At 40.7% G+C, this 14867-nt stretch overlaps 1 protein-coding gene across 1 annotated transcript in view; it reads left to right on the top strand.

Annotated features, from left to right (window-relative positions):
• Window positions 1-10663, top strand: part of LOC311134065 (voltage-dependent calcium channel subunit alpha-2/delta-3-like) — a gene marked incomplete at both ends in the record, with an annotated part of 85383 nt that extends 74720 nt beyond the window's left edge. Inside the window, 5 exons of the mRNA XM_084167661.1 lie at window positions 1408-1463; window positions 9575-9692; window positions 9873-9987; window positions 10297-10377; window positions 10571-10663. Of these exons, the coding sequence (XP_084023787.1) occupies window positions 1408-1463; window positions 9575-9692; window positions 9873-9987; window positions 10297-10377; window positions 10571-10663 (463 nt within the window). The remainder of the gene's footprint in view (window positions 1-1407; window positions 1464-9574; window positions 9693-9872; window positions 9988-10296; window positions 10378-10570) is intronic.
• Window positions 10664-14867: the final 4204 nt, after the last annotated feature.

Raw genomic sequence — 14867 nt, 5'->3', positions numbered from 1 at the left:
GTTTCCTGTAGGTCTTGACCAGGTGTGCACACATTGCAGCAGGGATTTTGGCCCACTCCTCCATACAGACCTTCTCCAGATCCTTCAGGTTTCGGGGCTGTCGCTGGGCAATACGGACTTTCAGCTCCCTCCAAAGATTTTCTATTGGGTTCAGGTCTGGAGACTGGCTAGGCCACTCCAGGACCTTGAGATGCTTCTTACGGAGCCACTCCTTAGTTGCCCTGGCTGTGTGTTTCGGGTCGTTGTCATGCTGGAAGACCCAGCCACGACCCATCTTCAATGCTCTTACTGAGGGAAGGAGGTTGTTGGCCAAGATCTCGCGATACATGGCCCCATCCATCCTCCCCTCAATACGGTGCAGTCGTCCTGTCCCCTTTGCAGAAAAGTATCCCCAAAGAATGATGTTTCCACCTCCATGCTTCACGGTTGGGATGGTGTTCTTGGGGTTGTACTCATCCTTCTTCTTCCTCCAAACACGGCGAGTGGAGTTTAGACCAAAAAGCTCTATTTTTGTCTCATCAGACCACATGACCTTCTCCCATTCCTCCTCTGGATCATCCAGATGGTCATTGGCAAACTTCAGACGGGCCTGGACATGCGCTGGCTTGAGCAGGGGGACCTTGCGTGCGCTGCAGGATTTTAATCCATGACGGCGTAGTGTGTTACTAATGGTTTTCTTTGAGACTGTGGTCCCAGCTCTCTTCAGGTCATTGACCAGGTCCTGCCGTGTAGTTCTGGGCTGATCCCTCACCTTCCTCATGATCATTGATGCCCCACGAGGTGAGATCTTGCATGGAGCCCCAGACCGAGGGTGATTGACCGTCATCTTGAACTTCTTCCATTTTCTAATAATTGCGCCAACAGTTGTTGCCTTCTCACCAAGCTGCTTGCCTATTGTCCTGTAGCCCATCCCAGCCTTGTGCAGGTCTACAATTTTATCCCTGATGTCCTTACACAGCTCTCTGGTCTTGGCCATTGTGGAGAGGTTGGAGTCTGTTTGATTGAGTGTGTGGACAGGTGTCTTTTATACAGGTAACGAGTTCAAACAGGTGCAGTTAATACAGGTAATGAGTGGAGAACAGGAGGGCTTCTTAAAGAAAAACTAACAGGTCTGTGAGAGCCGGAATTCTTACTGGTTGGTAGGTGATCAAATACTTATGTCATGCAATAAAATGAAAAATAAATTACTTAAAAATCATACAATGTGATTTTCTGGATTTTTGTTTTAGATTCCGTCTCTCATAGTTGAAGTGTACCTATGATAACAATTACAGACCTCTACATGCTTTGTAAGTAGGAAAACCTGCAAAATTGGCAGAGTATCAAATACTTGTTCTCCCCACTGTATAAATGTTTTATTATATAAATGTATATTTTGAATGTGTATGTTTGTGTCTTCCTCTTCAGTTTCCTGCTGGAGTTCAACCTGTACAGCTGGTGGCATGTTGACCTCTCTGTCAAAGGTCAGTATGTGCATGATAATAAACTGGGTGGTTCGAACCATGAATGCTGATTGGCTGACAGCCGTAGTATATCAGACTGTATACCACGTGTATGACAAAACATTTATGTTTACTGCTCTAATTACGTTGGAAACCAGTATAAAATAGCAATAAGGCACCTCAAGGCTCAGAATAAATTAGAGGAAAAACAAAAAGAAATGGAGAAACTTATTCAAGAAAGATCAAGTGTAATATATTATAAAAATAAAGCAAACTGGATGGAATATGGGGAAAAATGAACCAAATTATTTTTTTATCTTCAACATAGGAATGCTACCAAAAAGAATTTAATGAAACTGGTTAGAATTGACGGAGTAACCCATGATTCACCAAATTATATTTTGAAGGAGGAAACAAAGTACTTTAAGCATATGTTTTCGTTTCAGTCGCCTCCATCTCCTCTATCTGAAGCTAATTGTAGAGAGCTTTTTTCTATTGATAATATAAAATTAACATCCATACAGAAAGACTAATGTGAAGGTGAAATTACAGAGGAGGAACTTCTGAATGCAATTAAAGACTTTAAGCCCGGGAAAACACGGACTTTCAACTCCCTCCAAAGATTTTCTATGGGGTTGAGATCTGGAGACTGGCTAGGCCACTCCAGGACCTTGAAATGCTTCTTACGAAGCCACTCCTTTGTTGCCCGGGCGGTGTGTTTGGGATCATTGTCATGCTGAAAGACCCAGCCACGTTTCATCTTCAATGCCCTTGCTGATGGAAGGAGGTTTTCACTCAAAATCTCACGATACATGGCCCCATTCATTCTTTCCTTTACACGGATCAGTTGTCCTGGTCCCTTTGCAGAAAAACATGTTTCCACCCCCATGCTTCACAGTAGGTATGGTGTTCTTTGGATGCAACTCAGCATTCTTTGTCCTCCAAACACGACGAGTTGAGTTTTTACCAAAAAGTTCTATTTTGGTTTCATCTGACCATATGACATTCTCCCAATCCTCTTCTGGATCATCCAAATGCACTCTAGCAAACTTCAGACGGGCCTGGACATGTACTGGCTTAAGCAGGGGGACACGTCTGCCACTGCAGGATTTGATTCTCTGGCGGCGTAGTGTGTTACTGATGGTAGGCTTTGTTACTTTGGTCCCAGCTCTCTGCAGGTCATTCACTAGGTCCCCCCGTGTGGTTCTGGGATTTTTGCTCACCGTTCTTGTGATCATTTTGACCCCACGGGGTGAGATCTTGCGTGGAGCCCCAGATCGAGGGAGATTATCAGTGGTCTTGTATGTCTTCTATTTCCTAATAATTGCTCCCACAGTTGATTTCTTCAAACCAAGCTGCTTACCTATTGCATATTCAGTCTTCCCAGCCTGGTGCAGGTCTACCATTTTGTTTCTTGTGTCCTTTGACAGCTCTTTGGTCTTGGCCATAGTGGAGTTTGGAGTGTGACTGTTTGAGGTTGTGGACAGGTGTATTTTATACTGATAACAAGTTCAAACAGGTGCCATTAATACAGGTAACGAGTGGAGGACAGAGGAGCCTCTTAAAGAAGAAGTTACAGGTCTGTGAGAGCCAGAAATCTTGTTTGTTTGTAGGTGACCAAATACTTATTTTCCACCATAATTTGCAAATAAAATCATTAAAAATCCTACAATGTGATTTTCTGGAATTTTTTTTCTCAATTTGTCTGTCATAGTTGATGTGTACCTATGATGAAAATTACAGGCCTCTCTCATCTTTTTAAGTGGGAGAATTTGCACAATTGGTGGCTGACTAAATACTTTTTTTCCCCACTGTACTAAGAGGTCCGTTATTAGCATGTTTTAACCACTCCTATGTAAATGGTAGATTATCTGACACTCAAGAAGAAGGTCTGATCTCATTATTACTGAAACAGGATACAAGTGGAAAATATAAAGATCCAGTCCATTAATAAAATTGGAGGCCCCTTACACTTCAGTGTTGTGATGCAAAAATTCTAGCAAAATGTATAGCGCATAGAATTAAAAAGGTATTGTCGGATATTATTCATTCTAATCAGACAGGTTTTTTACATGGAAGATACATTGGAGATAATGTAAGGCAAGTATTGGAAACAATAGAACACTATGGGAAATCTGAGAAACCAGGCCTGCTATTCATAGCAGACTTTGAAAAGGCATTTGATAAAGTACGACTGCGGTTTATATATAAATGCCTCGAGCATTTCAATTTTGGTGAATCTCTTATAAAATGGGTCAAAATCATGTATAGTAACCCTAGGTGTAAAATAGTAAATAATGGCTATTTCTCAGAAAGTTTTAAACTGTGAAGAGGAGTGAAACAAGGTTGTCCACTATCTATTTATTGTGGCCATCGAGATGTTACCTATTAAAATCAGATCCAACAATAATATCAGGGGATTAGAAATCCAGGGCTTAAAAACAAAGGTGTCATTGTACGCTGATGATTCATGTTTTCTTTTAAATCCACAACTAGAATCACTCCACAGCCTCATAGAGGATCTAGATACATTTTCTAACCTCTCTGGATTACAACCAAATTATGACAAATGTACTATATTACGTATTGGATCAATAAAAAATACAATTTTTACATTACCATGTAGTTTACCAATAAAATGGTCTGATGGTGATGTGGATATACTCGGAATACATATCCCAAAGGAAATAAATGATCTCACTTCAATAAATTATAATAGAAAGTTAGCAAAAATAGATAAGATCTTGCTACCATGGAAAGGTAAATACCTGATTAAAAATCACCCTGATTAACTCTTTAGTATTATCCCAGTTTACCTATTTACTTATGGTCTTGCCTACGCCTAGCGAACAGTTTTTTAAATTATATGAGAAAAAAAATATTCAATTTTATTTGGAACGGCAAGCCAGACAAAATTAAACAGGCCTATTTATATAATGAATATGAATTCGGAGGACAGAAATTATTAAATATTAAAGCATTAGACCTATCACTAAAAGCTTCAGTCATACAAAAGTTATACTTAAATCCGAACTGGTTCTCTAGCAAATTAGTAAGATTGTCTCACCCAATGTTCAAGAATGGCCTTTTTCCCTTTATTCAGATTACAACAACTAATTTGCAGTTATTTGAAAAGGAAATAATCTCCCAAATATCACTATTTCTAAAACAAGCCATAGAAAGTTGGTTGCAATTTCAATTTAATCCTCCAGAAACGACAGAACAAATAATGCAACAAATATTGTGGTTAAACTCAAATATACTAATTGACAAAAAACCTATTTTTTTTGACGAAATGTTTAAAAAAGGTATAATCTTTGTAAATGATATCATCGGTAGGAATGGTGGAGTTATGTCGACACATGCAGCTAACAAAAACATATGGAAATGTCTGCTCTACCCAAAATTATAACCAAATAATTGCAGCCTTACCGCAAAAATGGTAGAGGAAAGTGGAAGGGGGAGAAAGTAAGGAGCTTGTCTGTCGGCCTTGCATTAAAGAACATAATTGGTTAAGGAAAACTGTGATAAATAAAAAAGTATATCAGTTTCATTTAAGGACCAAAGGATTGACAGCCGTCCCATTATGATTGCAAAATAGTTGGGAAGAGATTTTTGACGTACCGATCCCATGGAATAGTGTTTATGAACTGATACGCAAAACGACACCGGATTCAAAACTTAGAATCTTTCAGTTTACATTATTATATAACATTCTTGCTACCAATAGAATGTTATTGATATGGGGGATACAATCTTCCCAGCTCTGCAGATTTAGCTGCGAAGAGACAGAATCATTAGATCATTTGTTATGTAACTGTCCATTTGTAGCTTGTTTTTGGACACATGTCCAAGAATGGCTAAAGGATTGCAATATTTACCTTGCGCTAACCCTGCAGATAGCACTACTGGGTGATCTGAAAAGTCATAGTTAATCGATCAATAACATAATAATACTATTAGCAAAAATGTTTATTTTCAATTCACAATCTGTAGAAACAATGAGAATAGAAAGGTTCAAAACTTTTGTAAGACATCACAGTACAGTTGAAATATATATGGCAAATAGAAATCCTATATGGATGGTGTTAAAAGATAGATGGGAGGTGTTGAATGGAATTGAAGGATGGGACTAATAACAACTAACAACAAACAATAACAAGATAACTAATAATGTAGGCACGCTGTGTCCATAATAAGTGTATAGGTTGTAGGTTGGGAGCTTTTGTGAAGGAGCACAGTTAGAAAGATATGGCATATAGAAGCAAACCGGATGGACATCATGAAAATGATCGGAGAGGTTGAGAGTAGAAGAAGTTCTGGAGAAAGAACAAACAAAATGTAATTATTGTAAAATTGACTGTGTCCATAAAATGTAGATAGTAAGTATAAGCTGGATGTAGAGGCCAAGCATTGTTGTTCACTAGTTTACTCCAAGTAGGGAAAGGGTGGCGGGGTTGGAAAGTAATAAAGGGGAATATATATATGTTTTTTTTAAAGGATATGTATGTGTATGTATGTATGTACAGTGAGGGAAAAAAGTATTTGATCCCCTGCTGATTTTGTAAGTTTGCCCACTGACAAAGAAATTATCAGTCTATAATTTTAATGGTAGGTTTATTTGAACAGTGAGAGACAGAATAACAACAACAAAATCCAGAAAAACGCATGTCAAAAATGTTATACATTTATTTGCATTTTAATGAGGGAAATAAGTATTTGACCCCCTCTCATTCAGAAAGATTTCTGGCTCCCAGGTGTGTTTTATACAGGTAACGAACTGTATAAAGGGAGTGCTCCTAATCTCAGCTTGTTACCTGTATAAAAGACACCTGTCCACAGAAGCAATCAATCAATCAGATTCCAAACTCTCCACCATGGCCAAGACCAAAGAGCTCTCCAAGGATGTCAGGGACAAGATTGTCGACCTACACAAGGCTGGAATGGGCTACAAGACCATCGCCAAGCAGCTTGGTGAGAAGGTGACAACAGTTGGTGCGATTATTCGCAAATGGAAGAAACACAAAATAACTGTCAATCTCCCTTGGCCTGGAGCTCCATGCAAGATCTCACCTCGTGGAGTTGCAATGATCATGAGAACGGTGAGGAATCAGCCCAGAACTACACGGGAGGATCTTGTCAATGATCTCAAGGCAGCTGGGACCATAGTCACCAAGAAAACAATTGGTAACACACTATGCCGTTAAGGACTGAAATCCCCTGCTCAAGAAAGCACATATACATGCTCGTCTGAAGTTTGCCAATGAATATCTGAATGATTCAGAGGAGAACTGGGTGAAAGTGTTGTGGTCAGATGAGACCAAAATTGAGCTCTTTGGCATCAACTCAACTCGCCGTATTTGGAGGAGGAGGAATGCTGCCTATGACCCCAAGAACACCATCCCCACCGTCAAACATGGAGGTAGAAACATTATGCTTTGGGGGTGTTTTTCTGCTAAGGGGACAGGACAACTTCACCGCATCAAAGGGACGATGGACGGGGCCTTGTACCGTCAAATCTTGGGTGAGAACCTCCTTCCCTCAGCCAGGGCATTGGAAATGGGTCGTGGATGGGTATTCCAGCATGACAATGTCCCAAAACGTACGGCCAAGGCAACAAAGGAGTGGCTCAAGAAGAAGCACATTAAGGTCCTGGAGTGACCTAGCCCGTCTCCAGACCTCAATCCCATAGAAAATCTGTGGAAGGAGCTGACGGTTCGAGTTGCCAAACGTCAGCCTCAAAATCTTAATGACTTGGAGAAGATCTGCAAAGAGGAGTGGGACAAAATCCCTCCTGAGATGTGTGCAAACCTGGTGGCCAACTACAAGAAACGTCTGACCTCTGTGATTGCCAACAAGGGTTTTGCCACCAAGTACTAAGTCATGTTTTGCAGAGGGGTCAAAAACATATTTCCCTCATTAAAATGTAAACCAATTTATAACATTTTTGACATGCGTTTTTCTGGATTTTGTTGTTGTTATTCTGTCTCTCACGGTTCAAATAAACCTACCATTAACATTATAGACTGATAATTTCTTTGTCAGTGGGCAAACGTACAAAATCAGCAGGGGATCAAATACTTTTTTCCCTCACTGTATGTGTGTGTGTGTGTGTGTATATATATGTATATATATATATATATGTATATATATATATATATATACAGTGGGGAGAACAAGTATTTGATACCCTGCCGATTTTGCAGGTTTTCCTACTGCAGCAGGGATTTTGGCCCACTCCTCCATACAGACCTTCTCCAGATCCTTCAGGTTTCGGGGCTGTCGCTGGGCAATACGGACTTTCAGCTCCCTCCAAAGATTTTCTATTGGGTTCAGGTCTGGAGACTGGCTAGGCCACTCCAGGACCTTGAGATGCTTCTTACGGAGCCACTCCTTAGTTGCCCTGGCTGTGTGTTTCAGGTCGTTGTCATGCTGGAAGACCCAGCCACGACCCATCTTCAATGCTCTTACTGAGGGAAGGAGGTTGTTGGCCAAGATCTCGCGATACATGGCCCCATCCATCCTCCCCTCAATACAGTGCAGTCGTCCTGTCCCCTTTGCAGAAAAGCATCCCCAAAGAATGATGTTTCCACCTCCATGCTTCACGGTTGGGATGGTGTTCTTGGGGTTGTACTCATCCTTCTTCTTCCTCCAAACACAGCGAGTGGAGTTTAGACCAAAAAGCTATATTTTTGTCTCATCAGACCACATGACCTTCTCCCATTCCTCCTCTGGATCATCCAGATGGTCATTGGCAAACTTCAGATGGGCCTGGACATGCGCTGGCTTGAGCAGGGGGACCTTGCGTGCGCTGCAGGATTTTAATCCATGACGGCGTAGTGTGTTACTAATGGTTTTCTTTGAGACTGTGGTCCCAGCTCTCTTCAGGTCATTGACCAGGTCCTGCCGTGTAGTTCTGGGCTGATCCCTCACCTTCCTCATGATCATTGATGCCCCACGAGGTGAGATCTTGCATGGAGCCCCAGACCGAGGGTGATTGACCGTCATCTTGAACTTCTTCCATTTTTTAATAATTGCGCCAACAGTTGTTGCCTTCTCACCAAGCTGCTTGCCTATTGTCCTGTAGCCCATCCCAGCCTTGTGCAGGTCTACAATTTTATCCCTGATGTCCTTACACAGCTCTCTGGTCTTGGCCATTGTGGAGAGGTTGGAGTCTGTTTGATTGAATGTGTGGACAGGTGTCTTTTATACAGGTAACGAGTTCAAACAGGTGCAGTTAATACAGGTAATGAGTGGAGAACAGGAGGGCTTCTTAAAGAAAAACTAACAGGTCTGTGAGAGCCGGAATTCTTACTTGTTGGTAGGTGATCAAATACTTATGTCATGCAATAAAATACAAATTAATTACTTAAAAATCATACAATGTGATTTTCTGGATTTTTGTTTTAGATTCCGTCTCTCACAGTTGAAGTGTACCTATGATAAAAATTACAGACCTCTACATGCTTTGTAAGTAGGAAAACCTGCAAAATCGGCAGTGTATCAAATACTTGTTCTCCCCACTGTATATATATATATATAAAAACATGGGGGATTGGAAGTGATGCAGACAATTACATTGATGGAAGTTACAATCTATCTGCAATATTAAGCTGATCTACCCCCCCCAAAAAAAGTATGTGCATGATTATAAACTGGGTGGTCGATCCATGAATGCTGATTGGCTGACAGCCGTGGTATATCAGACTGTATACCACGGGTATGACAAAACATTTATTTTTACTACTCTAATTACGTTGGTAACCAGTATAAAATAGCAATAAGGCACCTCGGGGGTTTGTGGTATATGGCCAACATACCACGGCTAAGGGCTGTATCCAGGCACTCCGTGTTGCGTCGTGCATAAGAACAGCCCTTAGCCGTGGTATATTGGCCATATACCACACCCCCTCGGGCCTTATTGCTTAAATATACCTTGAAGTGTGTGTGCTCACGTGTGTGTGCGCATACATGAATGAGTGTGTGTGTGTGTGTGTGTGTGTGTGTGTGTGTGTGTGTGTGTGTGTGTGTGTGTGTGTGTGTGTGTGTATGTGTGTGTGTGTGTGTGTGTGTGTGTGTGAGAGAGTCATGTGTGTTTTTAGTATGTTAACATTTACATGTCTCATTTCTAGCCCAAAGCTCGAGGGGAAAGACCATGATGGTGCCATGTGATACTGAGTACCCTGCCTTCGTCTCTGAGCGTACCATCAAAGAAACCACAGGCAATATTGACTGTGAGGGCTGTGTCAGGTACTGGGAATACAGTTACCTTGGTATTATGCACTGATAAACTCACTTAACCAGTGTGTTGATAGTGTTTACAGGATCATGCGTTAGTGGGATAATATTACAAGCATCAACTGAATCGACTTCTCTCTCTCGTTTTTTCTCTCTGTCTCCCTCTCCCTTCCTCCCTCCTTCCCTCCTCAGATCTTTTGTTATTCAGCAGATTCCCAGCAGTAACCTCTTCATGGTTGTCGTAGACAACAAGTGTGACTGTAGCTCCGCCCTTCCAGTTTCCATGGACCCCATTGAGATTATGTATATCCTTGTGAAGTTTGGGAATATTGAGTGTGTTTTTTTGTAAAAAGGTTTTGAGTGTGTTTTTACTAGGAAGGGTTTTTGAGTGAGCTTTTGTAAGTGAACTCAAACGTTTGTTTTCTGAGAATGTGAACCGCTTCTGAGGTACTTCATAGTCAGAGGTATTAATACATTTCTCATACATGTAGGTCATTTTAAAACGTGCATTACGGTTTGTGTTTCTCATCATGCTCGAATTATGTTGCAGAAGCGGTCAGCGCAGTGTCAGTTAAATGCATATCTGAGTATTTCCATCCTTAACCCCTCTGAACACAACGAATCTCTGAAATGTGATAGGCTGAAGTTTCAGAAGGACAGGAAGCGGCCAGAATCATGTCATCCTTTCCACCCTGAGGTATGTAGTATGTATATGCTCTGTGATAACATGAAAATGTACATGAACACCTTTTTTTGGTTGTGTAATAATGTGACAGTAAGCACGTATGTGACCATCTGTATATTGTCTGAACCATATAGATATATAGATACAGAGTGTATGTATTAATTCTAGTATTTCTGTGTTCTGATGCCCCCTGCGTCTGCTGCAGGAGAATGCCATGGAGTGTGGAGGAGCAGCAGGCCTGTCTGCCCCCCTCACAGCAGCACTGCTCCCCCTGCTGGCCACTCTCTTCACCAGATGACCGTACCGCCCCCGAGGCCCAACACACTGGACCCAACACTGGAGAGACTGATAGACCGGCTTTAGCGCACCATCAAATGCTGACAAAGCGCAGGGAGCCTCGCCAACCAGAAGAACTTGCTCATAACTAACTGAGTTGCTTATCGCTGACCAGCAGAGAAATAATGAATAAGAAGGCATTGTTCAAGATAAATAGAACACTATTCTAAGGGGAAAACCATATGGACATTAGACTGAGAAATAAACTATGAGAAATCACTGTGATGCAATGATGACATCCTGAGAGCATTACAGACCCCAGTGTGGATGCCAGAGCAAAGAAATCAATATCCCTGTGTACTTTACCTGCACTTTAGAAAATAAGAGTTTCTATGTCAAGGTAGTTATGAAAGAACTAGAAAAAATGTCACCTTTAAAAAAGAGTGGTCTATCTATACAATTGAAAATAAACTGCTAAAAACGATAACATAGCAATGCAACTGTAATTGTTTAATTTTTTGAGGTAAATATATGTAGCTTTACCTTGGAGAATCTAATTCTGTCTGTTGGGATATGACAGGGATCATGTAAAATAAGAGATCACAGGATGGTCCATTTAGTTTGCCTGCTTTTCATTTTTACAGCGGTGAACATTTCATACAGAGTAAAAAGATGCATGTGAAGGATTAAAAATAATAATACTTAAGTTCCATGAAAGGAATAAAGTCCAGAGCTCTGGCTGCACACTGAAAATATGAGCATTTGCCTGTTTTAAAAATGTTATTGTTACCTTGACCATAACCCCTAATGCTGACCCCTACCCTTGACCCCAAACCCCCTTCCTTTAAGAAGGCTGCTCAAATCTAAATAAACACAGACCTATTTTCCATCATCTGTCTTTCAGCTATATTTTTTTAACAGTAACTTTTTGTAGTGTATTATATGAGTGTGTTTTCCTCATCGGTTTCTTGCTGGAGTACAGCTGGTGGCATGTTGACCTCTGTCAAAGGTCAGTGTGTGCATGAATATACCTTGAGGTGTGTGTGCGTACGTGCACTTGTGATCGTGTGCATGTGTGTCTCTGTCTGTGTAAGTCATGTATGTTTAAGTACAGTGGGGGAAAAAAGTATTTAGTCAGCCACCAATTGTGCAAGTTCTCCCACTTAAAAAGATGAGAGAGGCCTGTAATTTTCATCATAGGTACACGTCAACTATGACAGACAAAATGAGAAAAGAAAATCCAGAATATCACATTGGAAAATAAGTATTTGGTCAATAACAAAAGTTTCTCAATACTTTGTTATATACCCTTTGTTGGCAATGACACAGGTCAAACGTTTTCTGTAAGTCTTCACAAGGTTTTCACACACTGTTGCTGGTATTTTGGCCCATTCCTCCATGCAGATCTCCTCTAGAGCAGTGATGTTTTGGGGCTGTCACTGGGCAACAAAGACTTTCAACTCCCTCCAAAGATTTTCTATGGGGTTGAGATCTGGAGACTGGCTAGGCCACTCCAGGACCTTGAAATGCTTCTTACGAAGCCACTCCTTCGTTGCCCGGGCGGTGTGTTTGGGATTATTGTCATGCTGAAAGACCCAGCCACGTTTCATCTTCAATGCCCTTGCTGATGGAAGGAGGTTTTCACTCAAAATCTCACGATACATGGCCCCATTCATTCTTTCCTTTACACGGATCAGTCGCCCTGGTCCCTTTGCAGAAAAACAGCCCCAAAGCATGATGTTTCCACCCCCATGCTTCACAGTAGGTATGGTGTTCTTTGGATGCAACTCAGCATTCTTTGTCCTCCAAACACGAAGAGTTGAGTTTTTACCAAAAAGTTCTATTTTGGTTTCATCTGACCATATGACATTCTCCCAATCCTCTTCTGGATCATCCAAATGCACTCTAGCAAACTTCAGACGGGCCTGGACATGTACTGGCTTAAGCAGGGGGACACGTCTGGCACTGCAGGATTTGATTCTCTGGCGGCGTAGTGTGTTACTGATGGTAGGCTTTGTTACTTTGGTCCCAGCTCTCTGCAGGTCATTCACTAGGTCCCCCCGTGTGGTTCTGGGATTTTTGCTCACCGTTCTTGTGATCATTTTGACCCCACGGGGTGAGATCTTGCGTGGAGCCCCAGATCGAGGGAGATTATCAGTGGTCTTGTATGTCTTCCATTTCCTAATAATTGCTCCCACAGTTGATTTCTTCAAACCAAGCTGCTTACCTATTGCAGATTCAGTCTTCCCAGCCTGGTGCAGGTCTACAATTTTGTTTCTGGTGTCCTTTGACAGCTCTTTGGTCTTGGCCATAGTGGAGTTTGGAGTGTGACTGTTTGAGGTTGTGGACAGGTGTCTTTTATACTGATAACAAGTTCAAACAGGTGCCATTAATACAGGTAACGAGTGGAGGACAGAGGAGCCTCTTAAAGAAGAAGTTACAGGTCTGTGAGAGCCAGAATCTTGCTTGTTTGTAGGTGACCAAATACTTATTTTCCACCATAATTTGCAAATAAATTCATTAAAAATCCTACAATGTGATTTTCTGGATTTTCTTTCCTCAATTTGTCTGTCATAGTTGACGTGTACCTATGATGAAAATTACAGGCCTCTCTCATCTTTTTAAGTGGGAGAACTTGCACAATTGGTGGCTGACTAAATACTTTTTTTCCCCACTGTAAGTACTCATTTAGATACTGTACCACTTAAGTGCCTTCAGAGATGATTCACACCCGTTGACCTTTTCCACATTTTGTTGTGTTACAGCCTGAATTTAAAATGGATTACATTGAGATCATAAGGGATCATAGCTTCGCCTGGATTCACCTGGTCAGTCTATGTCATGGAAAGAGCAGATGTTCCTAATGTTTTGTACACTCAGTGTAGACTGAAGTTGCTTACCAAGACAACATTGAATGTTCCTGAGTGGCCTAGTTACAGTTTTGACTTAAATCAGCATGAAAATCTATGGTAATAATTGAAAATGGCTGTCTAGCAATGATCAACAACCACCTTGACAGAGCTAGAAGAATTTTTAAAATAATATTTGTACAATATTTGCACAATCCAGGTATGCAAAGCTCTTATAGATTTACCCAGAGAGACTCACAGCTGTAATTGCTGCCAAAGGTGATTCTAACATGTATTGTTGACTCAATGGGTTGAATACTTATCTAATCAAGATATTAGTGTTTTATTTTCATTAACATTAGAGTATTTTGTGTAGATTGTTGACCAAAAAAATTACAATTAAATCCATTTAAATCCCACTTTGTAAAACAATTAAATGTGGAATTGGTTAAGGGGAGTGGGTACTTTCTGTAGGCACTGAAAGAAAAAACTATCGAATTTTATTCTAAATCAAATTAAATTAAATAAAAAAACTATTAAGTCACTGTTGTCTGTTAGATAGTAACAGAGTTTCTAAAATATGTATTTGAGGTTAACGCGGTAATTAAAGAGACAAAGTTGCATTTGATTTACATTGGATAAAGATAACATTGATTGATGGTATTGTGTAATATTATTTAGTAGAAAATATTAACTAAATTGTTTAAACGATGATACGATGATAAAATGATACTGACCTTGGGCTTCGATGTATTGAAAGGTATCTAGAAATAACTAAATGAGTCATTATCATGCACATTTAGCCATTTTGAAAAATGAGAACACATGAGACTGGCACACTGTACACAAGTCTCTAAAGTTGAATAGCCTGTAACGAACGTGTCAAACTCATTCCACGGAGGGCCGAGTGTCTGCAGGGTTTTCGCTCCACCCTTGTACTTGATTGATGAATTAAGGTCACTAATTAGTAGGAACTCCCCTCACCTGGTTGTCTAGGTCTTAATTGAAAGGATAAAACAAAAACCCACAGACACTCGGCCCTCCGTGGAATGAGTTTGACACCCCTGCTGTAATGGATTCATGGTCATGTTATTAAGCAGTGGTCATTCTTATCTGAACAAAACGTAAAATACTGAACTAGAAAAATAAATCAATAGGAAGATCAATGGAATAAGACACATGTATTATAGCCATGAGATTCAGAAATATCAAGAGTTCCTAAAGTAAAAGATGATAAGATGGGAGAGAAACCTGTAGCAGAAACAGATCATGTCATTTGGATCAAAGGAATTACTCACATAAAAGGAGGATGACCAAAAACAGATGACCAGCTGCCATATCAGGGTTGAACAATGTAATTATACAGAGAGCTACAGA

Source organism: Coregonus lavaretus, assembly GCF_964263955.1.
Source record: "Coregonus lavaretus genome assembly, chromosome: 8".
Taxonomy (NCBI): domain Eukaryota; kingdom Metazoa; phylum Chordata; class Actinopteri; order Salmoniformes; family Salmonidae; genus Coregonus; species Coregonus lavaretus.
This window is presented reverse-complemented; position numbering and strand designations above follow the sequence as displayed.